The following is a 27,200-nucleotide window of genomic DNA, read 5'->3' as shown; positions in this document are numbered from 1 at the left end:
ACAAGAGAAAGTGCTCTAATGGTTATACATACAGAGCAGTAACACTCCTCAGGTCAAGCTTAGACCTGCGTGGATTTAATTCTCCTGCAAACAGTTGTATTGATTGCTAATGAGTAATGATGGACTTAAAGTGTGTTTTATGCATTGCCATCATGATTATCTCTCATGGAAATAAAGCCATTAGAAGAAATGAATACATTAAGCTATATCTCTATCTTTTTATGTCTCTTGTATCTCCATACAGCCCTGTGTGTTAAGAGGAATTACAGGAATAGATTCTGTAGATACTGAAAGCAAAATATAGGGAGAAGGAAAAGGATGGAGAAGAGTCCAAGTTACCCCTGTGTCCTTTGATTGAGATGAGATGCCCAGAGTGATGAGATGACGTAGTTGAACATGCCAGAGCTAACTCAGTTCCTGGATAGGAGCTTTGGCTTCTCTGGCCTTGTCTCATCAATGTGACATACTTGGAGAGACAGACTCACACACATACACTCCAGCGCACACACAAGGGAGAATAGACAAAAATAAAGACACCAACTCTCATTCACACACCCACACATGTGCTTGTTTTAAACCACCCCAGTATCCTAATGGTTGTGCTGACTGCTGAGTGATGGATGAGATTGTGATTAATCTATAACCTACACACTTAATGGCCTGTGCATCTAAATTAACTGGGAGAGAGAGAGGGGAGTGTGGAGGGGGGGGTGTTGACATACTGTACTGTAAGTCTGGAGCAGGGGAGGAAATGAGAAAAGAGCATTGGAGATGAGTAGATGAGTAGCTGATATGATGCAGGTGGTGGGTGTGATGATCATTTGAGGTCTGTTGGTTCCTAATTGGAGCAAAATTAGAGACAGACCGATCTCGTTGTTTATTATGGACTGGTAAACGTGTGTCCTGTTGATCCTGCAGTCATGGCTGTTCTTCAGATAATTTGAATCAGCTTAATCATGGGTGGGCCTCTTGAGATTACCGCACATAAGAGAATCTGAATGTGAATGGATGAATAGAGCAGCTAATGTGATTATGAATGATTGGATGTGCATGTGTGCAGGGGGTCTTTTTTCTGGCTGCAATATTTGGCAACTAGCATAATTTGAGTCATACGCAGCTGAGCTCAATATAAATACATTTCCTTTCTCTCGCTTCAAAACAAAGAATGGGAGGAGAATAGAGGTGAACAAAAGGATTAACTGACAGAAAGTGGTAGAGAAGAGCAAAAAGGGAAGAATGATTTTTAGGATGTGAGAGAGAAAAAAACAGAGCTGTTGTTGCAACACAGGAACAGGGAAGAGCTGAGTTTATACAAGATGCTGGTAATTTATCGCCAAGCCCTTATGTTCACACTCACTGGTGTGCAGCATAACACAGCATCTGCGGTGTGTGTTTGGGGGAGAGGGAAAGAGAGAGTGCCAGAGAGAGAGAGAGAGGAAGGATAGGCAGATGAATCAGCCAGTGGGAGGAGAAAGAGCGAGAGACAACAAGAAAGAAGGAGGGAAAGATAGAGAAGGAAGAAAGGGTGTATGAGCCATTGGGGGTAGAGTGAGCAAACCAGCGAGTGAGGGAGGAGAGAAAGGGGAGGGGGGATGTTGCTGCTGCTGTTGCTGCGACTGTTTCTCCTGTCAGTCGGCTGCTGCTTGCCTGGCAAGCAAGAGGCAATACAGAGTGTGAGAGAAGCAGCGGTGGAGACAGAGAAGGAGGCTGATCAGTGCTGTGTTTTCTGGTAGCGGTGCTATTGTCATTTGGGAGGCGCAGACACGTTGTGAGGAAGCGGAATTTGGGCGCTGGACACAGATCTGCAGATCCATGGATTACCAGCAGTGAGTAAAGGGGACTGCTACTGCTACTGCTACTCTACTAACCCACTCGTCATTTTCAGCAAAGGGGTGAGACCCACAGTCTCACACAGTGGGGAGTCTGGCTCAGTCTGGACCCAATAGAGGGAGAGAGGAAGATCAAACCAGACAGTCCTGGTATTTCTACACCTTCCTTTCTCCCTTTTCTCCCTACATTTCTTTCTGTTGGCTCGTGTGTATTTCAGAGTGTGTCACTGATGCTGTTGCTTGGCTCTCTACAGGAGGGATGCTGGAGGCTAATGTGGCTAACATTAGCATGACGGCTAAACCCAGAGAGCTGGACCTCAGGTCTCTTGCTGTCTCCAGCCAGGATACTTCTGCCCAGCCCATGGCCTCCAGGAAACCCCCGGCCAAGTCCTCCGCTCTGCCTCAAGGGCCTCCACGTCCCTCCGGGTCAGAGCTCAAGGTCTACCGGCCAACCTCCGGATCTATCCCGGTACCAATCCCCAATCCGTCCAAGCTCCGCAAGCAGCGATCACTTAGCAACTTGTGTGTACTCACTGATGCAGAGAAGAAGCTCCACCTGTACCAATCTCCCAAATGGAATGATGATACAAGTCGGACTGGTACTGGCACCAACAAAGCGGGCCAGACTAAGACAGCTCAGGCTGGGGGTGGGAGACCACCGCTCTCCCGGACTCTTTCAAAATCAGAACAGTCCCTTTTCCAGGGGAAGCCCAAATCTTTCTGCTCCCCAGCTGTGACGTCAAGCATAGGCAAGCCGAGTCGAATCCCTGCCCCTGGTAAACCACGGGGACCTTACGCTGAGGTCAAGCCCATCAGCAAGGCCTCTGAGGTGGGCCAGAATGCAGGCACAGACCCTGCTGACCACCAAACTAAGACTAACTCCAATGGAGCTGGGAGCATTGGGACTAATGGGAAGAAACCAGGAGAGAAGGGGAAATCTGCAGCTCTGTCCCCAGAGGAAAAAAAAGAGAAGAAGGGGATAGAAGGAGAGGATGATAAGGCCTTTCTGAAAGTGGACCCGGAGTTAGTGGTGACTGTTCTGGGGGACCTGGAGCAGCTGCTCTTCAGTCAAATGCTGGGTGAGTTCACTACTTCAATTTTTTGTCAAAGTTCTTCAAAGTTTTGTCTGAAAACATACCATACAGGGTGAAGCATGAAAGCGACATCACCTAGGACCGGCTACAATTATGTCCACAACTTACTGGTTCAGTGGACCAAGTCGAATAACATAAACAAACCCTGTCTCTGCGCACCTAACCTCCACTTTCCTCTACTCTCCTCCCTCCACACCCAAACGGTTCCCTCTAGCTCTTGCTCTAGCTCAAGCAGTGAATTTTAAATGAGTGTGTAATGTCAGTGTGTTTTTCTAAGTGCTTTTCGCTATACGATGGTGAGAGCCCTTTCTCTGTCGGTGGCTCTGTAGAAAATCCCTGTGTTTACAACACTAGCCGTCAAATGTGCTGTTTATATGTGTTAACTTGTTTTATATTGTGTGTGTGTAGCACTGTGGTCTTCTAAGAAGCAGCTGAAGTAAGCATTTGTAGACGTTTGACATTGTTTTGCTGTTGATTCATTAGCTTGCACTGGAGTGTTTTGTCCTAGTCTGACCTACTGCCACAGTGAGCTAGATATATATATTAACCTATGAAATACCTTCCTCTTCTTCTCTCGTTGTGTCTCTATCTCTTGGGTTTTCTTTCTCTGACTTACACGCAACATTTTTGGAATTGGAGCATATTTTAAACTGAAAGCAGGTCAGCACATGTATTTATCTATGTGTGCAGTAGTCAAGAATCCAAACTGAACATTTCATGTCATTTCTATAAACTCAGCAGCTCCTGGCTCACAACAAAATCAACCATTCGTTAATAAAGGCCGTGTGAGTGGGGCTAGTGGGGAGTGTGTTGTCAGTTGGTAAGTAAAACGGCTGCATATTGAGTCAGGCTCCGGTCACAGTGGGCCACATATTTAGCCTCGCACCACTCCCTCACCATCCTTACCCCTTCCCTCCTCCTCCCAACTAGTTCCATTGATCTCCGGGCCACTGACAGATGGTCACTATCTACCCCCCTTCCAACACACACATACATACACACACACACACACACACCTCCTCCCTCTGTTACCGGGGGCAACGTGTGGGAGGGGAGAAGGGAATCTGAGGGGGTGGTGGGCCATGGGCAGGTAGTTAGTATGCTATCACTCACATACACACACACAGAAGTATTTAACTCACACAGTCATTCATGTACCGGGATACATTGTGTATCCAAAGCTGCAGCTAATAGGGGGGTGTTGTGAGAAAGATGACTACATTTGTGAGTAATAAGGCAGATCAGGGTCTGAATTTGCACCTTTGCACACTCACCCTCTCTGTGTTTCTGTGTTTGTGTTTGTGTTGTTCATTCTCTTCCCATCCCTCCTTCTCAGCAGGAGCAGACAGTAGCAATGAGTGAGGGGATGCCAGTGTAGCAGGTCATTATATCAAAATCATTTTCAGTCCATTATCAAGTGTTTCTCCGTCTTCTCCCTCTCTCCTCATTTCTTCTATCTCTCTTTTCTCTTTTCTGCTGCACCATAGCCCCAAATCACAGCTTGTGTGACCTTGCCCCTGCAGTCCTGCGCGTGTGCACGTACTGTACATGGAGTGTATGTGTGTTTGTGTGGTGTGCGTCTGTGTTTGACCTTGTTCCCTGTTTCATTCCTTGTTGTGATCTTGCTTGCCACACCTACACCAGGCAGCCAGGTAGGGAGGACAGGAGATAAGGATGGAAAAATAGACAGAAAAAAAGGACAAGGCAAGCCTTTATACACTGTGGGAGATAAATTATAAAAACACAGAGAAAAACTAAAAGGAAGAGTCACTGGAGTAAAATAGTGGTAATAGACAATGACCCAAATTTGTATCTGGCATCCCTAGTGACTGAATGTAGCTATAGTCTACTGTCTAATGTCTATGTCATTATAGTCTACAACAACCTGCCAGAGGTTTGTCATAAGAACCATAGCAGGTGTGTGAGTTAGTTGTGTGAGTATACTTTTGTGTGTGTGTGTTAGGGAGAGGTTAATTGTAACTTGCCCTGTAGCTTACTGCTGCGGGCTCATCCTTTATCGTATCTGCTTCTCCATTTCCGATGGGACGCTCAGCTAATTGGTTTCTGCTCTGTGTGCTCTGTCATAGGAAGATAGATTATGGATGTTCAATGGATCATTCCCAGTGATCCACTCCTCCCCTTCTCTTAAACAGTACCACCGTCTGCTCTCCTCATCTGCTTCCTACATACAGGAAAGTGAGGTGCCCCTGGTATTATATCATGACAAATCAACCTTTACTCGGTCATAGACTGTTACCCTTGTTATTGAAGCTTCACGTTAGCTGTGTTTGCTACGGGGAGTAAAATATGTGCTTGTGTCTTGTTCATGTCATGTTGTGTGACAGCTAGCAGCATGCACAGTGACACTGTCCTTTTGAGATTAGCCTACAGTGGTAGGCAAAGATAATGGAGGATGCCACTGAGGTCTAATTGGGATGTACAAACCAAGACCCTCCCACACATGTTCAGTGAAGTAAAGAAAAAAACAAAACCAAACCAGGATATTTCATGGCTGGGCCTATATGTTTATCTCAAGAAGTGATTTAGGATTAATGTCAGTATTATTTGTTTTGCTTTAATCGGATGGACATGTTTAACCACTGAGTGATGAAGAGCTTTTTGTTAATTGGATTTAGAGACTCCAGTAGAAGCAACGATTAATGAACTCTCTTTGTAAATGCAACCAATAAAATGAGCGACCTGAATGGCACCTTGTAAAAAATATACTGCGTAGGCTGCCAGTGGTAATGTAAAGTACTGAACCTCAGATGTCTCCTACTAATGACACCTCCTGTTCCCATCCAGCACCCATAATGAGGTGTGTGTGAGAGGGTAAGCTCCCTTAAGCAGTGGCCTTTCCCAGCATGGGGCAGGCATGGTTTAGAGAGGATCCAGTCTAAGACACCAGCAAGCATTTGGATTAGTCCTTGCATAAAGATAATGAGAAGATTCAGCCCCCATTCCACTAATCACAGATCTATCACCCTGGAAAAGGCCAGCCATCAAGACTAACATGAATTACAGATTAAAGCCCAAAGGACATCTGTTTGGATGGAGATTTGGGGAATTTTACTTTATGAAGGATCGGATAGAGAATATACTGTAGATTAAGGTTAAAAGATTGGAGATGTTGGATGGAGAAAATGGGGAGAATGTGCCACTTGAGGGTGATTGCAAACGCACTCATACATTGATCATGAAGGTTCAGCAAAACAGAACTAAAAAACAACAGAGTGACGCATGAATGCTCATAAAGGAAGTCTTGAAATGTTTGTTGTTTTTATTATTGTTATAATATTGGGTGTGTGTCTGTTTTTTTTGCAGTTGACAGTTACTCTTTACATCCTCGTCAGCTGTCTATGGAACAATACACCCTAGAGAGAAATCGACAAAGCTTAAAAACAGACACACAGAAACAGGCACCCACAAGCCCCATTCAAGAGAACTTAACAGCGCTGCAGGAAATAACAACAAAGCACTGCAGCCTCAACTGTCCAAAGCTCACTCACACACACACACACACACACACACACACACACACACACATACATTCAGTGTGTGCCACATTAAGTGTGTGCCACATTCAGTCCACTGATATCCTCTCCTGTCTGTTACTTGTATTCATACTTTTGGCTGTGACAGGGGTATTTGTCATGCATACACTCAGCCCCTCTCCCATTGTGATCACAGTGCTGAGTCTCTAATGTGATGCGGGTGCGGTCAGAGTGGCTATGCTGACTGAAGGATTCAGGGCAGTCGTCCTCTCATCGAGGAGGTGGTGACAACCCAAATAAACATGAACGCCCAAGGAAAGTGAGAAAACAAAGATTCTCCAATTCTCTCTCTCTCTTTCCCCTTCTTCCTCTTTTTCAACTCTGATGTGAGTTGACGGGTAGCAGTGTTCTGTCACCAGTCAGGCAGCAGAAAGGATATTTATGGTAAGAGTGTTTTCAGGAGGAGGACAGAGGACATCTTTTTGAGTGTGACAGGGATTTTGTCACTGGGAGAATTCATAGATAGGCAGAACTTTCATACATCTTGATGCATGTATGATGATGCTTTCTTTTCTGTGGTTGTCTATGTGCGTGTGTGTGTGTGTGTGTGTGTGTGTGTGTGTGTGTGTGTGTGTGTGTGTGTGTGTGTTTTTACTTTGTGGTCAGTCTCTCAGGACTTAATGCAGGAGCCATTGCATTAGTGCTGTCTGCTTCCTGCCATCCTCCTCCTAAATCATATTAGTACTCACTGTGTTTTTGTCTCATCAGCTTTTAAACAGCACACACACACACACACACAAATCACAAAAAAACAAGCAAGTCTATATTGGATTTATTAGGCATTATGCTGTTATGCTTATATTATATATAATATACTGTCTTTTTCTGTAGCCGTCAGTGTGACAGTGACAGGGCTGTACTTTTTCATGTTTGCATTGAATATTGAAAGATTTAAGTGCTTATTGATGCCACTGGAGCACTCACACGTTTACAATAACTTACCTCTTACCACTTGACATGACCTACATCAAGTGTCACAGGAAAATTACTCTCAAATCACCATCACCCATGTAAGTGCCCAACTAAAATATGATGATGGAATACAGATGTTACAGAGGCCCAATAATGAAAACTATACATCCCTTTTAAACTACAGTATATAACATTACATTTAAGTGTAGTATTCTTTCCAGACATGGTAAATACAAAGTTTACTAATAGAACAAAATGACGCTTCTGAAATTATACTGATAAAATATGATATGTTACACTTAATACTTTCATGTGTGATAGAGATAAAAATGGAGAGAGTTATGTAGGCCACCTTGTGATGAGGAATATTTTCTGTTCTATTTGTGTTTTTCTCTCATGAAAGGCTTTAGATAAAAGTGCCAATTGTTACTGATGTTACTATCTCCATGTTGTATCTGCTGCAGGGAATAAAGTATCAGTGTCACACACTCACACACACACACACACACACACACACTCAGACACACACACACACACACACATCTGACCAAGTCTTGTGACAGTATTGTGGATAGATTACATCAGTGACAATGCTAATGCAATGTCAGTGGTTTGGGCTGCAGCTAAACCAAGGTGCAAACAAAGTGTTACCTGGGAACAGCTTCTCATAACAACTCCTCTGATCTGATTTCTTGTTCAACTATAAATATGCTGTAGTTTTGTTCAAGTCAGCACCACACGCCATGACCATGGCACAATCCAGCTACAATGCGACTACAAGCAATGCAACAAAATGGATAAGGAGAGTCTGGGAAAAGCTAGCAGACACAGATGTACAGTAAACAAATATGGTAGTAGAAGTCATATACCGGCCATTTTAAAGCAAAACATACAATTAAAGTAAAGCAGTTATTAGTCTCTAAGGTAGCTATCCTGTATCTCTGGTTTAATCAGGCCACTATTGCTTTTTGACAGCTTTATATTGTTAGTTCAGGAATCATTTGAAATATATCTATCACAATATGAAATTACATGAACATGATCTAAGATTTCAGCCATATCACATGAAATACAGTACTATCATTACTATTAAAGACATATAGCCAAAATTGTGTTGAAAAGAAATCATTTTTAATCTCATAGGCCTGTTTAATTCTGCCTGTGTGCTTCATTGGTAATTTGGAACATTTTTAGTGGAGACACTTAGCTGCTTAGCTACTTGCTGTCATCGGTTCTGCAGTCTCACCCATCACCTTATTAACAGGCACTGCACACAGAGCGCGGCCTGTCTGTCTGACATGTGAGAGTAGAGCTGCAGCTGGGTTTTAAGCACGTCGTAAAATACAGTTTCACAGGAAACAACTCTCTTGAACAAAAATATACCCTAACATTGCCACACATTATGGTCTGTCTTGACTTGTTTCTGTGTTTATTTAGTATGCGTGTAAGCGCATAGCTGTGCACTCGCTTGAATGTGCGTGTCTGTGACTCAGTCTGTATTTAGATTAGTTTTGATTTAAATTCAAGCTGAAAGTGCGCAGGAAGCATAAGACATACAGCTGAAAGTGTTACATTTTTGACATTACATGATGCCAAACACGCATCCATCAAACTGTTTAATTGTATTTTCCCTCCAGGTTGTTATTTTTGACAGCCTCATCTGCAAACCATGTGTGTGTTTATATGTGGTGTGTGTGCTTTAGATTGTGCCTCCCTTCATCTCTCTCAAAGCACCTCACACGTTTAATCTCATTCAATGCAGCTTGGCACAGAGGAATACACACACGCACACACATACTTCTTGGTGTTTTGAAGTGTCGTTAGGAAGGCTAGAGGTGAGATGTTCTTTTGGTGTTACCTTGGTGAGGTCTTGACCTTCTTTTCTGAGAAAGTAAACTTCTCTAAAGTCTCATAAAGCTCCCCCATCTTCCCCTCTAAGCGGATAGCGCTGAGACTTCTAAGAAGATAGGGCCGTGGTTAAGGAGATATGGGGAGATTGTTCATGTGTGTATATTTGTGTTTGGGTCAGTGTTTAGAGCCGGGTCTGAGCTGAGAGGATAAAAAAAAAAAGTTTGAAGGTTTTAACTCTGCACTAAATGCTAGACAGGGGATCCTGGATCTTTGACTGTTTTTATCTGTTTGTCCACTTCAATGTGATTTATGTTTCTTGGCAAAGTTCAGTTGGCATGTTTGGTTGCTAGAGGTTGGCCCACCATTTTAGTCCAGATTGAAATATCTCAGCAGCTATTCAGTGGATTGCCATGACTTTTCCTGTGCCACAAGGTTCACATTTGGGGTTTTGAGTGAAATATCTAGAAAACTGTTGGATGGATTGCAATAACATTTGGTACAAACAGTCATGTTCCCCTTAGGCTGAATTTAAATAATGTTGGTGATCTCCTGACCTTTCTGTCTATTCATTCTAGTATGTTACACTAAAATGTTGAACACAGTAAATGTTACTTTCTAAATATCAGCATGTTAGCAACGTCACTGAGAGGAAAAAAAAAAAATTTAGTCATTCATGGTCTTGAATTGGTTATTAAAGATTACATAAAATGCAGACATTTCACATACTAACACTAATGCAGTATAAAATGAACAGTGGTGCTCTGAGATAAATGCTTGCAGTCACAGTGTTCTGTCACAGCCTCACAGAGCCGCTGGTCGTGTTGTTTCCTCTGTCTATTCTTGCAAAAGAGCCTCCAATTTTAAATGGTTTTCAACACAGTCAGCTGCCCCTTACCACCACTGACTGACTCAACATGTGCATTGGCACTAATCAACCTTTCATGGGAAGATTGTTGCATAATCTATTGCATTCAAACCAACAACTGCTGAAAACTGGTGTGCAAAGAGATTGTTTTGATATGTTTTTAAAAGCATTCGTGTCACATCTCAGATATGATCTTCAGTGGTTCCAATATCCTGTTGCGACATCCCGGTGAAGCGGATGAACCTTTAGTGCATGTGTGTTTGTGTTTATGTGTGGACGCACATTTGGGCGCATTTGCGTGTGTTTGTCTGCCCAGTCCAGATGTGCAGGAATGGCTGTATGTTGTAATGCTTCCTGTTTTGCAAACTGTCTGAGGTCAGCAGAGGGCTGAGTAGAGTTAGAGGGCAGGAAAAGAGAAAGAGAGGAGACAGGGAATGAGAGAATTAAGCTGTATGATCATGTCTGACAAAATGAGAAATAAAGAACCGTCCCGGTAGCTTCACGTTCACATTGTGACAGGTGTAAAGAAAATCTAGGTTGTCACATGACCTATCTTTGTAAAAATCTTTCTATTTCATGTCATCATTCCCTGAAAATAGAGGTAAAAACTATAATGACAATAACCACAGAGGTTTGGCAAACATCCTGTTTGTGTGAGTCTACCACTAGTCAGGAATGTTGTAATCATTGTCTTTGAAGCAGACAAACAGTCTTGTAGAAGCTGATGACTATTTTAAAGACTTGTACACTTTGCTGGAGGTACAGACACTTTATGGTGTACTACCAGTGATGCTTAGCCACACCCATCTATCATGTGATAAGGATACTGTAGCCCCAGGAGAGTTATAGTGACACTAACATATGTGCATGCACGTGGACAGGACAGGGACAAATGAATTCCGGAGGGAAGGAAGGAAAGAATAGAAACGGGAGCCATTAGTCAAACATTCATTCATATTCCGCAAAACTGACACTTTAGCTGGTGAAGACACATACGCTGGTGTGGGCAGATGTATGAGCACATACTTACTGATTTATAGTCATTACACAAATGCACACTGTCGAGAAACAATACAACATACAGTACAAACACACTTGCACACACTTACACAGACTACTCCTGCAAGGACAGAGCCATTAGTGTATCTTTGGGGAGTTTCGTTCTGTCTAATGGAGAAGAGAGGCAAGTGACCCAAGAGAGCAAACCAAGTGGACAGCAGTTTCTTCCATATTTTTTTGCACTTCTCACTTTGTCTGCAAGTCATCAGACGTCTACATCATGCAGCTCACTCTCACTGCTCATTCTACTTTTAAAGAATAAGACTGGCTTTCCAATCGCAAATCTCATTAAAAAAAGGCCAAAACAAAAAATACACTTATCCTGCTAAGTGTAGCATATTCCTCTGTGCCATACACCTCCACTGCTGTTTCTCAAACTATTTTAAAAAGCATCAATGGGCCACACTGTTGCTCTAGATAACTTTTTTCTACATTATAATGAACATGGATACTGTAGTTGATTTGAAGTCAATCTCACATACACAGTCATGGTCCTGGAAATACTCACTATTTCTCTGGGTAATGATTGCTAAAAATGATAGTGCCATTGCTCTTTTGGATATTACTTGCCTTTTTATGCTTTTTCAGGGTTTACGTTCACAGTAGGAGAAAATGGCCTGAGGCTGAGAAAAAAAGAACATAGTGATGGTTTTGTTTTGGTTTTTTTTCTTGGCAATGTAGAACAATGGCATCCTCATTCTTAAAAAAAATACTGGATTTGTTCAGAAAACGTCATGACCTTTACATGAGCATTCTGAGTTGTCACACATCTTATTTATCATATTTGCCTATACTTCTCTGTCCTTAGGGTTCAAAAACAAACTCATTGACATTGCTGCTAATGCAAAAGCCAGCAATTCTTCTTTATGGGCTTGTGACCTGACCACAGAGCACAAACAAACACACACACACACACACACACACACACACAAAGGTGGTGTCTCTCTTTGTAGCCATTGTGAATTTATGCGGTCTTGCCAATTGTCCTCTTGTGCTGAATATAACTGCCAAGATTAAATAAAAAAATCTCCTGCTTGTTTGCATCCTTTATACCTTTTAACATTAAATCTCTTTGGCCTCTTCAAAAGCCTGTTTTTCTGTTTATTTGGCTGAGAGCAGGCTCACATTGGGATTCAGAGGTTGTCCTGTACATGAGCACACTCACAACACTCTCCCACTAACTTGCTGACTCTCATTTCAAGAGTCTGAGTGGGCCATTATGAAAGGCTCCTCAGCTGGTTTCACAGCCTCTTCAGAATGGGAGTGTGTGTTCATGAGTATATTGAGAAGAGGCAGGTGGAGGGTACCGTCCCAACGTACACATCACGTACACATCACTTACACATGCACATAAGCTTTTGCACACACACACACACACACACACACACACACACACACACACATACTCATCTTAGACCAGATCAGTGTAATTCATGTGCACCCCTGGGGAGCTGCTGGGGCTGACAGGGATATTTGCATCTCTAATTCCCCCCCCCCCCCACCACCATCATACCTCCTCCCCATGCCAGCTGGGACCACCAAGGCCAGGGCAGAGGCGGGACAGGAAGTCTTTTACAGACATGCACTCACACACACACACACAAGCACATTCACGCAGACCGTATCTAATCAATTTGACGCCGATGTTAAACAAAGCTCCCATTTAGGATAATTAAAATTGCCCAATTAAAGCATGTGTGTGTCTGAGTGTGTGTCAGACTTTGTCTGTGTCTGCATGTTTCTTTGTTCCTGCTGAACCTTTGTTCAAGCTGATTGCAAAAAAATGAAAATTTTAAAGCTGAAATGTGGATCTTGACAGTTTGAATTTCCACATTTCCCTTTTCTACCTTTCATATGAGCACCTCCAGCTCAGCACAGTAGTTCTGTTGTTTTACATGTTGTTGTTTTGTTTTTGAATTGCTGTTGTTTTTCGGTGTGTGAATGTGTACATCTGTGTGTGAGCAGCAGAAGGTTGTATCACAATTACTTCATCATCTCATCCACTGAGCTTGCCTGTCCCAGGGCTGCCTAATCAATTGCCTGTGTGGCCATTCTGTTTTGGAGAAATCAATCCAGCTTCATAAATCTGGTCTGGTGTAAGTGTTCCTCGGTGTGTTCGTGTGTGTGATGTGAATAGATTCCCTGTGCACATGTGTGTGTATGTGTGCACAGTGTTGCACAGTCTGCAGCTGTTGTTTAGACTGACACATGATTTGCCCTCCTTGCTCATTAGAATGGCCTCTCCCCCCTTTCACCTCCTCACTAGCCAGCTGGACTCATTCATTGAAAGGATGGTCGTGTGTTGCGTGTGTTTATAGTATTATGTGTTTTTGTAGGTTTGTTCAACAGCTTTTTTTAATCTAAGAGTGCTGGAAGGGAATTTATTTTGAATATTAAACAACAAGTGAAAATGGACAAAATCAGAATGATATACAAACATCCTGTACTTTCTACAAGGTACAGCTGGGAGATATAGACACAGTCAAATATCACAATATCTTTCACCAAATACCTCGATGTCAATATTGCAACAATGATTTGATGCTTTCACAAAATATGTACAAAATGAGTTTTTTGATGAATAATCATCAGTTATGTAAATGTAATAACAAACTGGTCAAAGGCAAATAATAGGACAGCTAGATCAGTCTGGTAAGTTCAGACAATTATATCATCTGTAATACAACCTTTAAAACCAGAAAAGACAACACTTATAATACTTCCTTCACGATATTATGATATCCAAAATCTAGTCTCATGTCATGATATCAACATCATATCGATGTTTTGCCCAGCCCTACTACCAATGTTTAATACCACAACAGCTCCAGTAGTATTTACTTATAGTTAACCTCTAGCTATGTTCAAATGGGGGTCAGCTGGCCCACTTCTAATGGTCTAGTGAACTGGGTGAACAGACTGGCTCACATCTTACCATTATAACTCTTTTATCACTATTCCCCAATCACACATAAATACACATCAGAGAGTAGAGATAGAGGGACGGCAGGGTCAAGGTTATGTGACGCAATTTAGGGGTCGTGATTAGCAGCCCAGATAATTCTATGATAGTAGCAGCAAAATCTGAGCAGGATCTCTTAACAATAAGCTCAGACTGAAACACATTTTGATATTAGGACATTCCTGAATATGATCTCTTAGTGGTTGAATGTGGCGGTAGCTCAAGTGTCTTGAGGTGATTTAGAAAATCCTATTGTGTTTCAATTGTGTCCAATCTTCTATCTGCTTGGGGGGGTTGTCTCAAGACACACACACACACACACACACACACACACACACACACACACACACAAAACAGCAGTCTGGCTGAATAGCCCAGCATGAATCTAGGTGGCACAATCTGAGCAGATTACAGCATATTAGGAAGGGGTGAAACGAATGCCAATGTGTCCCCTGGTGGGTTTAAGTGAGAAAGGCTTTTGGTTATTCTGCTGCAGGGCAATGGGGTACAGGTCAATGAGTGGGCACCAGGGCATTGTGACAGAGGGTGGTGGCGGAGGAAGGATACAGTCATCCATCTAGACAGACAAGCTGATGTGACTGTGCACTGACTGAGTACTATCGGAGACCTGTGTGGATTTAAAAGTCTCCTGTGTTGTCTGTGTCTGACTGGCTGGAAGCATCATATTTAATTTATTTATCTCCACTGCCATCTGGAAAAACAACATCCATTATTATATTGTGTTTTTTCCTTGTGAGTTTCTCTAGTTCCATCAGTTTAGCCTGTTCCATCATTGTAGTTTATGTTTTGGGCTTTGTTTTGATGATTAGATGTAGTGTCTGAAGTTTTTTTTTACTTTTTGATTCACCTGCTGAGAGGACAGGTAAATAAATAAACAAATCCACCAGCCAAGCACATGTTTTACCAGCCAAAATAATGAATTGCCTGTCACATTTGTTTAAGTGCATTTCATTGAGATAATGAGGTATTATGTTGAATACAGACTTATACAAGATGCCAGAACAAAATTTGAAGCAAAGATTTTTGAAGATATTTATCATGAGTTAATCTAATTAAATCCAGTTCGTTTGTAGAGCACATTTTTAAAAAATTGCAGTTGACCAAAGTGTTGTACAGAGTGAAAAATGCTAACGGCAGCCCTGCAGCAACTGACAGTTTAGCTGAGAGCTGTGATGTCTAGAAGTTGATGTCGTGTACAGTGCTGTGAAACTAGGACCGCTCAGGAGGGTCTGTGGCTGGTGCTCCTACACCTAAAACTATTTTGAGTGCTCCTTCAGTTTTGTGGCACTGTTTAGATGCATGTAAAAAAAACACATATGGTCTGCGTGTGTCTACTGTGTAGAGAGGAAAACATGAGTGATTTCCTCTGAGCGATCATGCCAGATTTTATTACATTTGACCGCCGGAAGAGGATTAGAGACACTGTGGGGGAAAAAAAGTGAGTTCTGACTTTTTTTCTCTTTAATCTCAGAATTCTGACTTTAACCACTTAACTCACGCTGTTCCGTCTAAGGGACGGGACGGATGTTAGGAGGTAGCCACAAGTTCTTCTGAATGTTTTAAACACCAACCCTTAAACATATATATTCATGCCGTACATTGTTGGAAAGCTTAGATTGTCCTGATTCATTCAAGACCACTCACGACTTATATGGTTGCTCACAGCCGTAATAGTATTAGCGATTAGCTCGGCTAGCCCCTGAGCTAAGTAAGAAAAGCTATAATGCTACATACCTTCAAAGTCTTCCCTTTATCCACAACGATCATCTTATGACTCAGGACTTTCTGTACAGCTCGCCAAGTATCCATTCTTGTGAAATATGAAATCCGTTTCCATAAAACCGGAATACTTTCCTCAATATGTCAACATGTATTTAGTCCAACACGTAACGTAATAACACAAATAACAAACCATATACGGTCCGTTTACGTCATTTCCTGACCTGCGCGTCCATCTCAGAGTACACGTGACTAGATGTTTACGACCGTGAGCCTCTCCTGCTTCTGACGACATTTGGCAGATTTTTTTGCTCAATACAAGACAGTTTGGCTGGATTCAGGATTATTTGTCTTATTTTGAGAGGGGCTGTTTTTGCAGTGTGTGTGGTCATCTTTCAGCATGGCTGTTACAGCAAACCTCCATGATCATATATATCATTTTATATTTGGCCATATCTGTATTTTATATTATAAGTAAATGTTGAACAGGTAGTCAGTGTTTTTTGTTACCCACCTATTATATAACATGGCAAATAATCTCTAAAAATATCCTTATGTGTGTGCCCACTCCTGCAGACCCAGAATCCCAGAGGAAGAGGACCGTGCAAAATGTTCTGGATCTTCGACAGAATCTGGAAGAAACCATGACCAGCCTGAGAGGGGTGCAGCTGAGCCACAGGTCAGCCAATCACACTCAAACACGGCTCAACAGAATTGCACAAAAGAAAGGACAAACAAAACAAACAAGCCAGGAATTGTTTGTGAAAAAAAGGAACAGCAGTTGATATGGAGAAATTCTTATTGACATTGCTAACAGTTTGTTGGGGTGTGGTGGTTAACTGCCTGTGGGCTCTCAGATCAATATCAGTATTCCTGATAAACCAGTAGCTGTTGCTCTGTCATTTTTCTGCCCACTCTGCTCTCCCATTGCGTTGGTTTGCGTTGGAACTGAAGCAGGATTAGCTCAAAGCTGACTTCAAAGCCGACCCTACCAATGAATGGCTTACATTCATACACATACACAAGACATGCAATAATGCTCTGATTAAGTGGATGTGAGCGTATGTGTCTCCTCTCTCTTCCTCTGCTTCCTGACTTTCATTGACTGGTTTTGGTTGCATGCAGCATGTCTTCAGGTTTTGTCCTTGAGAGCTTCCCCTCCGTCTGTCTGTCTGTCCGTCCTGCCGTGTATCCTCTCTCTGTCCCTCAGTTGGAGCTCCCTACAGGAGGAGTAAAATAAGCAGATGGTTCCCTGCTGGAATACATTTCCTTTGCCATTTATACTTTATTGTACCGTAATAACCTTGAAGCGCTCCCCGCTGTCCCTGAAGACATATTCTGCTTTGAGGCCTAAAGCCTGTTTGCGGAAGTTTCCTGTGCAAACAAGATGTCATATATCCTGTGAAAAACGTGTGTTTGAGAGTGAGAGATTTGCATGAATTAAACAAATGGAACAGGCAAATTATTTAGTTTACACATATTCTCCCTGATATATATGCATAACAAGCAGAAAGTCTGTGAAAATCCATTCTAACAAGACAAGTAGCATCTTTGCTCTAACCCTGTCTTCACTTCCTTCCTGCCTGTTTATCTTAGTGTTTAAGTATTTCATTTGAAGATGTGCTGTCACAGAGTTCGAGACAAGTAACTTTTAATATGCTAATTCTCATCATTCTCAGCCTAGGCAGGCAGCCTAAGCACTGTTGGACTGTGCCGCTTTAGCATAGAAAATACATGACATTGTGATATTTGTGTAGCTGATATTTGTAGACTCCCACATTAAGTGACAGTGCTGTGCAGTTTGAAGCTTAATGCAGAGCACTGAGGAACATAAAGGCAAGTTTGCTGGCAGGAAAATAACATGAAAACACAACCATATTACTTATGCATCCGAACAAAGGCTCACAGCACATTTATACACACAAACACCTGGCAACTAATGAATCCCTGATCCCCTTCAGAATGTTTTGCTGAAACCAAGAAGGCTTTATACAGTGAGATTCATCTGAGAGAAAAAGATGTAGGAGAGGAGGTCGGATGGAAGAAGCAAATCCTAAGCTCTTCTGAAAAAAAAGACATAAAGCTGTTGTGAAGCACATTGCTGTGAATATTTCTTATTTTCATCACCCAAGAAAGGTTAAACTTGTCATCTTCTCATTCCGTAGCTGTGTTGATGGGACCATGTGCTACGACAGTGACGAAGCTGCTGCATTCTCCATTTCCAGTCTATCAAATCGCTCCTCTCCATTGTCATGGCGCCAAGGTCAAGCCAGCCCCCGCCTGCAAGCCGGTGAGGCCCCGTCCACAGGTAACGCCCAGTCAGAAGTTCCCATCCGGATCAGCCACAACTCTCGTATCCACCTTATCGAAGCACTGGACGACTCAGATCCGTCCCTCCTGAAGGGAGATTACCTCAGTGACAGTGACCTCGGTGGGAAGAGCCCAAATGAGGATGATGATGAAGATGATGTTGATATTGGTGACCTGGGGAATGGGTAAGTCTATTTCATTTGAAAGTGATGAGTTTTTAGCCATTGTAAGAATACTTCATGAGCACATGACGCTGGTGTCTGCAGAAAACCTGGAAGTCTGGATCTGGTTGTCTCATTAATGGTCTTAGCATTGCTTAAGGGGTGAATCCCACCTCCTGCCAACTGTTACAATACCACATAAACAATTAGGCCTGCAGTTACTGGTTTACCAGCATTACAAAGACTTGATCAGCCCCTCTATAATGCATCCTAAACCTCCCTCCTGGTATCTGCCTTGACACTGGCAGCTGTAGCCCCCCTGGCGCAGCTGGTTCCGCCGTAGTCATAAAACAACCCCCTGGTAAAGTCTGGGAATGATGTCACCATCATCGAGCCCCGTCACAGAGATCATCCTGTCATATTCAGCTGCCAGTTTTGCCAGCAGGCAGAGGACCCCTCACAGTGCTGGCTCACCAGAGCCCCCTGGCAGAGTTAGAATGCAGATGTCTTTAGAAAGCTGGCAGCTCACTCTCTCCGGCTAATGTGCCATCAGTCAGAGCTGTCAAGGTCAGAATCAGTTTTGTTTTAAACTGACTGTAGATTCCTTGGATCAAAATATGGAATGTTGATATCACATCAGTGACCCCAAAGTGACTTAATTCAGCTTAGATAGTCTGAAACATCCATTGGGATGTTTGCTGTGTTTTTTCAAAGTTATCTTTGATTTTTTATTCCCTTTTATAGACACCTTTTTATGGTATTGTTTCTCACATCACACATACACACTTTTGTGTTTAGTTCACACTGACACAAGACTGTCAGGTGCGTTGTTGTCAATAATCATGATAGGTTAAAGGCTAAATAATGGAGTAGAATATGTGGAATGGTGTTGTTTGGGTGTCTGTCTGGGTGCCATTTATGTCAATAACATGATGACTCCTGTTCTTTTGTGTTATTCTTTTATGATGGAATCAGGTGGACAGGTCATAAGAGAGAGCATGCTGGTCAGTGTTGTAATAGCTCAAATTATTATTTAGCTCCTCGTCAGTCTGTGTGTTTGTCTGTCTCTCTCTGTCTCTGTCTCTCTGTCTCTGTCTCTCTTGTGACTTGATAAACAATGTAGAAGTTGTGTAAGTTGTGTCTTTGTTTGTTTTGGCGAGCTTGTAGCTCTCCAATATGAAGTGGTATGACACAACAATTTTCTCTTGGTTGCACACGTAGTATCGTGTTTCGTTGACCAACTCTAAGCACTGCAAAGATAAACACATTATCTCATCACAAATTATGAGTTTGGCACTGTGTATGTGTAAAGCTGCACAGCTCATACAACCAAAAAATCCTCTGCTGGCCACAGTTTGACATCTCCATGGTAACCGCAAAAATGCACAATCAGTTGCAACATAGTCCGGGACCCCGTAGCATTACTGTGTATATTGCCATGGCCTTCAATTAGTGGCCCTCTAGGTTTATGGAGGGCTTTGTGTGAAGAAGCAAAGCAAAAGGCAACATTTGTTGGCAGGCTAAAGGAAAAAGATTGAGAAACAGAGACGAGACGGACAAGCAGACAGCAAAATAGACTCACAAGCTTGAAGCTGTTTTCATCTCTGTCTGCTTGAGATCAAATTGATTTATTATAGATTGTACAATAAATTTTATATCATGATGTCTTTATAATCTCCAAAGCTCCACTAGGCGAGAGTTCAGGCAGGGGGTGATATATTGTTAACATATGTACAATCTAATGTAATTTCAAAACCATAGCACTCCAAAAAATCCCTTTTTTATAGAGATTGCAATGTTCCGTTTTTGTTGAGACTGTCAGAGATGTTGGCTGCAGTATTTTCATCTTTAACTAATCAGTTGAGGTTCCCCCTATAGCTAAAATTCATGGCATTTATCGTCCCCGTTTCAACTCCAAACAGGGAACTTAGACTAAAAACTAAAGGCTCATTCAATGAAATATCAAAAAAGTGAAAGATGCCCCTCACAAGTCCCCAGAGCCCAATGTGACATTTTCAATTTGTTTTTTTTTTCTGTCAATCAACTCTCAAATCCCAAAGATGTTCAGTTTACAGTGAGATAAACAAAGCATTCAAGATATTCAAGAGGATGAAACCAGCAAACATTTGGCATTTTCGCATTATAAATTACTTCTAACCTATGAATGAAAAAGAATTGTTCATAATTTGCTTGCAGCAGCTTCGGAGTAATACGTCTTCACCACTAGAGGGCAGGCCAGTGCTTCTGTTCCTCCTTTTCTTGCTGCTCTCTCCACCCTGTCAACCTGAAGAACCCCATGCTCTCCCTTATCTCATAATTTATTACACATACTCATCCATTATACATACAGGCAGTACTCCTGTCATCCAGAGGTCACACTACACTACCATATCTCATCCCACCATATATAATACATAGGACATCCCCACATACATAATGCATCACAAACACACACATGTTCTTTGTTTGGGTTATGTAGTCTGTGTCTCTTTGTTCTGTAAAAAGGAAATGGGAAAGGAAACTGTGTTCTTGAATATCAGTTTGGTCATAAACATATACGGATGAGCAGGATTTGACTCATTATGAGTCTCACTGTGAATCACTTGAGTTATACTGTATAGGCATGACTCACTTTCACATACAGAGGTAAGTTTACCATGACTGTACCATGACCTGCCTGACACACACACCATATACAGTCGTGCACACAGACACTGAGTCAGAACACATCAGTTGTCTGTTTCCTGTGCTTTTCTGGACCGGGCCTCTGCCTGTATGATCCACTTACATCTGGAACAAGACCCCTCCCAGTATCCCATACACTCACACACATGTAATTCTCACAGGGAAACAGAGCAATGGGGTTACGTTCTCTGACGTGTGTGTGTACTTAATGTAACAGTAATGAGGTGTGGTCCAATGTAGATTGTGGATTTACACCTGACATTTAAATAGTCAGGGCTTAAATCTGCATCCATCAATGTATGTTATATAAACAAAGAGTTGTGAAAGAGATTGCTAGCAATGCCAAAGAGACATCAAATCTGCAGCTCTATGTAGCCTTTTGATTAATTGTTTTGTTTTATGGACCATTTATTGGACAGTTCAGTTTCACCTCATCAGTCTGGTTCTGCCTTTCACCAAAGGACAACCAAACAATGTCAGGTTGATGAACAAAATCAAACGTATAACAAGCTAAAAACCCAGATGTGTTATTTATTTAAGGAGGTGGCGGAGATCAAAATAGACATACCAGCCTTGACATGTAGGACTCTAGTGAATTAATTATAATAATGATACATAATAATACATAAAAATTGTACTGCATGTGTCATTTGCAGTAAATCTCAAAGTCTTACAGTGTTGATAACATATAACATGAATAAGATGACAAGATGTAAAAGCCTTCCTGAATAGAAAGTGTCTGCTGGATTTGTATGTGGGCTACTGCTATAACAACTTTCTACTTCGATCACATATTAGGACTATATGTGTCAGGTTGGTTTGGAGTTCTTCTGCCCCTTAGTGGCCAAAAGTATCGGTGAGATTCCTCACTTGCGTATTCCTCAGCAACCTCCTTCCATTACCACAAACTTTAATGCCTCCAACTGTCCATAAAGTGACAATTTATGGCCATATAATGTGAACAAGTATTTTGTCTAGAGAAAAGCTAAAACCACAAAGGATAACAGGGTAAAAGTTTTTTTGTCATTTGCATTTTTTCATTTCTTGAGAGCATTTATTAGTCTTTGTAGCACTGTTCAATGTTTGAGAATGCATGGGGGAGGAAATTGGATGCATCTTGAAATACCCATAGGCTACTGACTCTGTATGTGTGAATGATTATATGGTCAACCTGAACGAAGTATTAAGACCACATTCAGTTCTGGGCCTCATCTGGACTTGAAGGTCAGCATTGATTGATATTGTTGTCGTTCTACTGGTGATAATGAGCTCAATATACGCGTACGCATGTATCGATGATTATATGAGCGTGTGGCTTGTTTTCTGCCCTGCTGGGTGCAGACGCTTTTGTTTCCGGATGGAAGAACTCTTATCCTCAGCGACCTCCCATTAGTAAACGCACGGTTTCCATAGTTACACTGCGAGACAAGCTGGTTCACTGCACTAACCGCCTGAATTATGAAAACATTTGTTTGGAGTAGCACAAACACATTCACACATACACACACAAAGGTCCATGAAGCTTCTCAGCGTCTGAGGGTTTAAGTGTTTTGATTTAGTGATGTCTGCTTTCTAGAAAAGCAGAACTGAGCTGTTTACAGCACAATACAGAGGAACTGAAACAGAAAGAAGAATTTTTAAATAGAGAAGCACTGTGTTTTGAACACTAGTGATGTGTTGTTACTTTTGCCTCATGCCTACCACAAAACATGTGGTCTTATTAAAACATTGGAGGTCATGATCTGACTATTATCTGATAGCAATCTGACCGAATCAGTGGTTAAGCACTTCTAATTAAATGTAACTCACTAGACCTTGTCATTGCCTCTTAATTTATCTCCAGTGGGACAGGACTGTAAAGGGTAGTTACTAAAGACCACACTCTGTTTGCATGTTTGGTCTGTCATAGGCTACTGTAGGGGATGAATTTCAGACTCAAGACCAGTTAATCTGGGACGGCTTGTTCAACTGGGGACAAAAGCCGTGCCCCCAGTTGGGAAAGACTGATTTTTGGGTCAGTGGTTAAGGTTCGGGTTATGCAAGCACTGGTTATGGTTAGGGTTAGGGTAGGTCTATATGAAATGAATTTAAGTATATGTAATGTCCTCAAAGTGACCATTATCTGATATGTGTGGGTGTGGTTGTGTGTAGACAGCAGGATTTTTTCTCTCGGGTCAAGCTCAATCCTGCTGTACTCTAACCCCACCTACTGGCCAAAAACTAGAACCTCTCTCTCTCTCTCTCTCTCTCTCTCTCTCTCTCTCTCTCTCTCTCTCTCTCTCTCTCTCTCTCTCTCTCTCTTTCTCTCTCTCTTTCTCTCTCTCTCTCTCTCTCACTCACTCACTCACTCACTCACTCACTCACTCACTCACACACACACACACACAGAACCTAACACAGCCTAAAACCTCTATTTTTCTGTCTTCCTACATCTTGATTTGATTTATATTACAGGTGATGGCACTCCCATACACACACACACACACACACACTCTCTCTCTCTCTCTCTCTCTCTCTCTCTCTCTCTCTCTCACACACTCACACTCACTCACACACACACACACACACACACACACACACACAGTCTCACACACACACACACACACACTCCTCATGTGATCCTTGAAGGACACACCCAGGGATTCCCTTGCTTAGAGCCAGATCTTTATACTATGACTCATACTGCGGTCACAGACCCCCTCCCAAAGAACAACACCGCACTCTCCCCAACTCTGGACACAGTCACAAAATGAGCTGTCATCAAAATGGACTCTCATTATTTACAGTGGTTGAAAGAGATGAAGTTGACAATTAATCTTTGACACTCAGCTGATTAAATGCATCACTGCCATGTATCTCATCTCCAGTGGGGGTGAACTGTGACATTAATCTAATAACTTTCAATCCTGGACTTACATTTCCAAGGTGGATTTCAGGATTTTGGGACATAAAACAGTAGATGAATTGAATGTTGTTCTCTCACTGCAGCTCAGGGGATCTAAAGTTAAGCAGCAATAGAGAGCAGCACAGTCTAACAGCAGATGTTTCATTCATTTAATGATGACTATTTTGAAAACTATACTGGAGTGTTTTTATGTTTGTTTTTTAGAGCTTTTTTGCCTTTATTTGACAGTGAGTGGCATAGACGCCGGCAGGTAACAGGGAGAGAGAGAGGGGAATTACCTGCAGCAAAGGTCCCTTGCCAGAATTAAACCAGGGGCGCTGCCTTTATGTGGCATGTACCTTAACCACTCAACTACCAAGGAGCGCCAGTGTTTTGTATTTTTAAATGTATTTTTCCAAGCAGTCATTAGTTTCATATCATCTCCATATGATATGAAAATCAGTTAGCATATGTTTGACAGTTGGAAAATGGATCACAGTGAACATCATGTCTGCATTGATTTTTGTTTGTAGTCGATAACCTACTGCAGACTTTTATATTGGAAAAAACATAATTCACACTTGTAGTGTGTCTCTAATCACATCCATGTAGTACACTGTGTACTCTATGTACTTACTTGCATATTGTGTACATTACACCTCTAAGTGTTGTCTTAAATCAAACACAGCCATTGTGCACTTAACATAAAGGACGATTAGCTAGTTAGCAAGCTAGAGTTAGCATTTGTGTTATTATTCACGGTACCAAATCATAATAGCCTGCTAAATAAACCCAATGAACTTACTGATGGCTTATATCTCACAATGGTATAGTGGTTCTTAGTGCAAAAAACATGTTGAACTTACTTTTCTATAATGTGGTAATGTTCACCGTAGTTACATCATTACCTGCGGTTAGTTCAGTTAGAAAAGTGGTCCCTTTCCTTCCACTATGTAGCCAAGATTTCAACCTTTGAAGGTGAAAAGTGTCCATAGCTGCACATTCAACTTTTTGATTGAGTGCAGCATCCAGGTACCCATAGTGCACTGCATTTTTCCATACTTCTTAGTGTAAATGCACTTATGAAAGGAGACTAATGGCCTCCTTAAAATAGTAAGAAGTCAGGAGTTTGATTAACTACAATATAATAAAAGCTCTAATGAAGCTGAATCCCTTATTATGCATGAAGGGCTGTTTGTCCACTGAATGGCATCACAAAAGACAAATGAGTGTGTGAATGGAAATATTTTTCTAATTTATTTTATTTTTTTTAATTTAATTTAGTTTTTTTCTCTATCTGTATGATTGTGTGTCAGATGCCAGTGTGATTCACAGGAAAAGTTGATGAAAGGCAGATTGAGGAGCGGTTCAGGAGGCTGACAGGGTGTGTGTTGTTCTTGTCATCCCCTACCTGCTCTTCTCTGGGCCTCTCTGGCTCTGTGCAGTGCTACTTTGGCTCTGTCTGCTCAGTGTGGCGTGTAATCAATTACTTTTCCTGTCATTATAGAGACAAACTTGACAGAGGAGTACCGTCTTTCTTTGTTCAAGCACGTGCGGGCAAAACACTAGAGAGAACGCCCATAGTGAACACACACACACACACACACACACACACACACACACACCATTTCTGAATTAATCAGAGCCATTCACCATGATCACATGAGCACACATGAACAGTCATATAGGGATTACTTTATCAGTCTGGACTGTACTTGGTTTGAGAGGCACAGCCACACTTACATTAAAGAATAATTACATTTACGTAATAATTAGTGTATAAAATTGTACTTTAATATATTGTTTATCTGCCTGGCTATTTTTCTTAGGGATGATGTAACGTGCACCAGCTGTGACAGCAGGACACCGCTGACAAACAATAATGACATTAATCTGTTTGTCCGCTAAAGTGGCACAAACACACACACACACTCACACATGCACTCATATGCACTCATACAGACATGCACACACAAATACACAAACACATTAAAAGATTTAACAGAGAGTAACATATGGGGCTGGTGGGGATTTGCAGTCAGAAGCCCCCCCGACACCTCCCATTTCAGTGAGAACAATATCCTTATGTGCATTGTTTTATTCCTTTGTGCTTTCTGAGACTATTGGAGCAACATACTTTTGTTATTAACATTTTAAATTTCCTGTCATCACACTAGAGTCATTTAATTTACAAACAAACAAGGCCCAAAAAGTGAATTAGACTTTCTAGTAATTGTTCATTGATCCACAGTGACTTTCACTTTCTTAAGAAAATATTGCTGTACTTCTTTTTTTCATCACTCTCTTTTTTCCATCTGTCTCCTTCTGTCTGTCCACACACACACAAACACAAACACACACACACACACACACACACACGCATGTACATTACACTCATGCACACTGGCACTGATGTTCAAGTTCACAACAATCAGTTGCTGTAGGAATGCTTGACTTCTTCTCCTGTTAGTCTCCATGGATATGTTTAGTTTGAATATGTGCCATTTCATTATTGTGAAATATACTGATGTTGAGCAACAAACACATGTTCTGGATCAGTTTGGGAACTTCACTTACAGACAGATTTGTCCACATTCTGTTTGGATATGACCACAAGAAAAAAAAAACATATCTATAAATCGCTAAATTGGTCAGCTTCCTCTTTCCCACCCACAAGCCAACAAAACGCCAAAACCACTGTCATGGCTACTGTTTCCTGGACGCACCCCCTGCTGAGGCCCGGTAAATCTCTATGGAGACGCTGCAGAATAATCCCCGCTAATCCCTGGCTTCCTATGATGACTGGGTTGTAAAAAGAATAAGAGAACTCAGGGACTTGGTCAGCAGTCTGCAAGGAAAAGGGGAGGGGTTGGATAGGAGGGTTATGGTGGCCATAGTGTGTGTGTGGATGTGCAGGACCCCCACGTAGTTCAGAGGGATGTGTTGCCATGTCAACAATGTGAAATAAACAAGAGTGTGAGTGCGTGTGAGGCAGCTCAGCTTCTTAATTTACTGAGGTCAAAATGTCATGACTTTTGCCCAGTGACCAATTTCACCCCGTTTCCTTTAAGGAAAGAGACGCATCCCACTCTTCCTGGAGATGTTTTCACTTTATTTGAATTTGATATAATCACAACTCAACCTACAGAAGAGATGAAAGTGAGGGAATGACCTGAAAGTAACAACTGATTAGGAACATGATGCTAAAGAAACAAGCATAGATATAAACCATATAGAGTGACATCATTAAGTCAACAGACCTTTCCTCATAAGACTTAGAGGAAGTCCTCGGAT

General features: G+C 41.8%; 1 protein-coding gene across 1 annotated transcript in view; it reads left to right on the top strand.

The window, feature by feature from the left end:
* Positions 1 to 27,200, top strand: part of LOC128357860 (neuron navigator 1-like) — an 80,333-nt gene that overhangs the window by 9,998 nt on the left and 43,135 nt on the right. The window contains exons 3-5 of the mRNA XM_053318255.1: positions 2,084 to 2,908; positions 16,443 to 16,545; positions 18,032 to 18,361. Coding sequence (XP_053174230.1) covers positions 2,084 to 2,908; positions 16,443 to 16,545; positions 18,032 to 18,361 — 1,258 coding nt within the window. The remainder of the gene's footprint in view (positions 1 to 2,083; positions 2,909 to 16,442; positions 16,546 to 18,031; positions 18,362 to 27,200) is intronic.

This window comes from Scomber japonicus, chromosome 4, assembly GCF_027409825.1.
Source record: "Scomber japonicus isolate fScoJap1 chromosome 4, fScoJap1.pri, whole genome shotgun sequence".
Classification (NCBI taxonomy): Eukaryota; Metazoa; Chordata; class Actinopteri; order Scombriformes; family Scombridae; genus Scomber; species Scomber japonicus.
The sequence above is the reverse complement of the archived record's forward strand: the minus strand, read 5'-3'. Positions and strand labels throughout refer to the sequence as shown.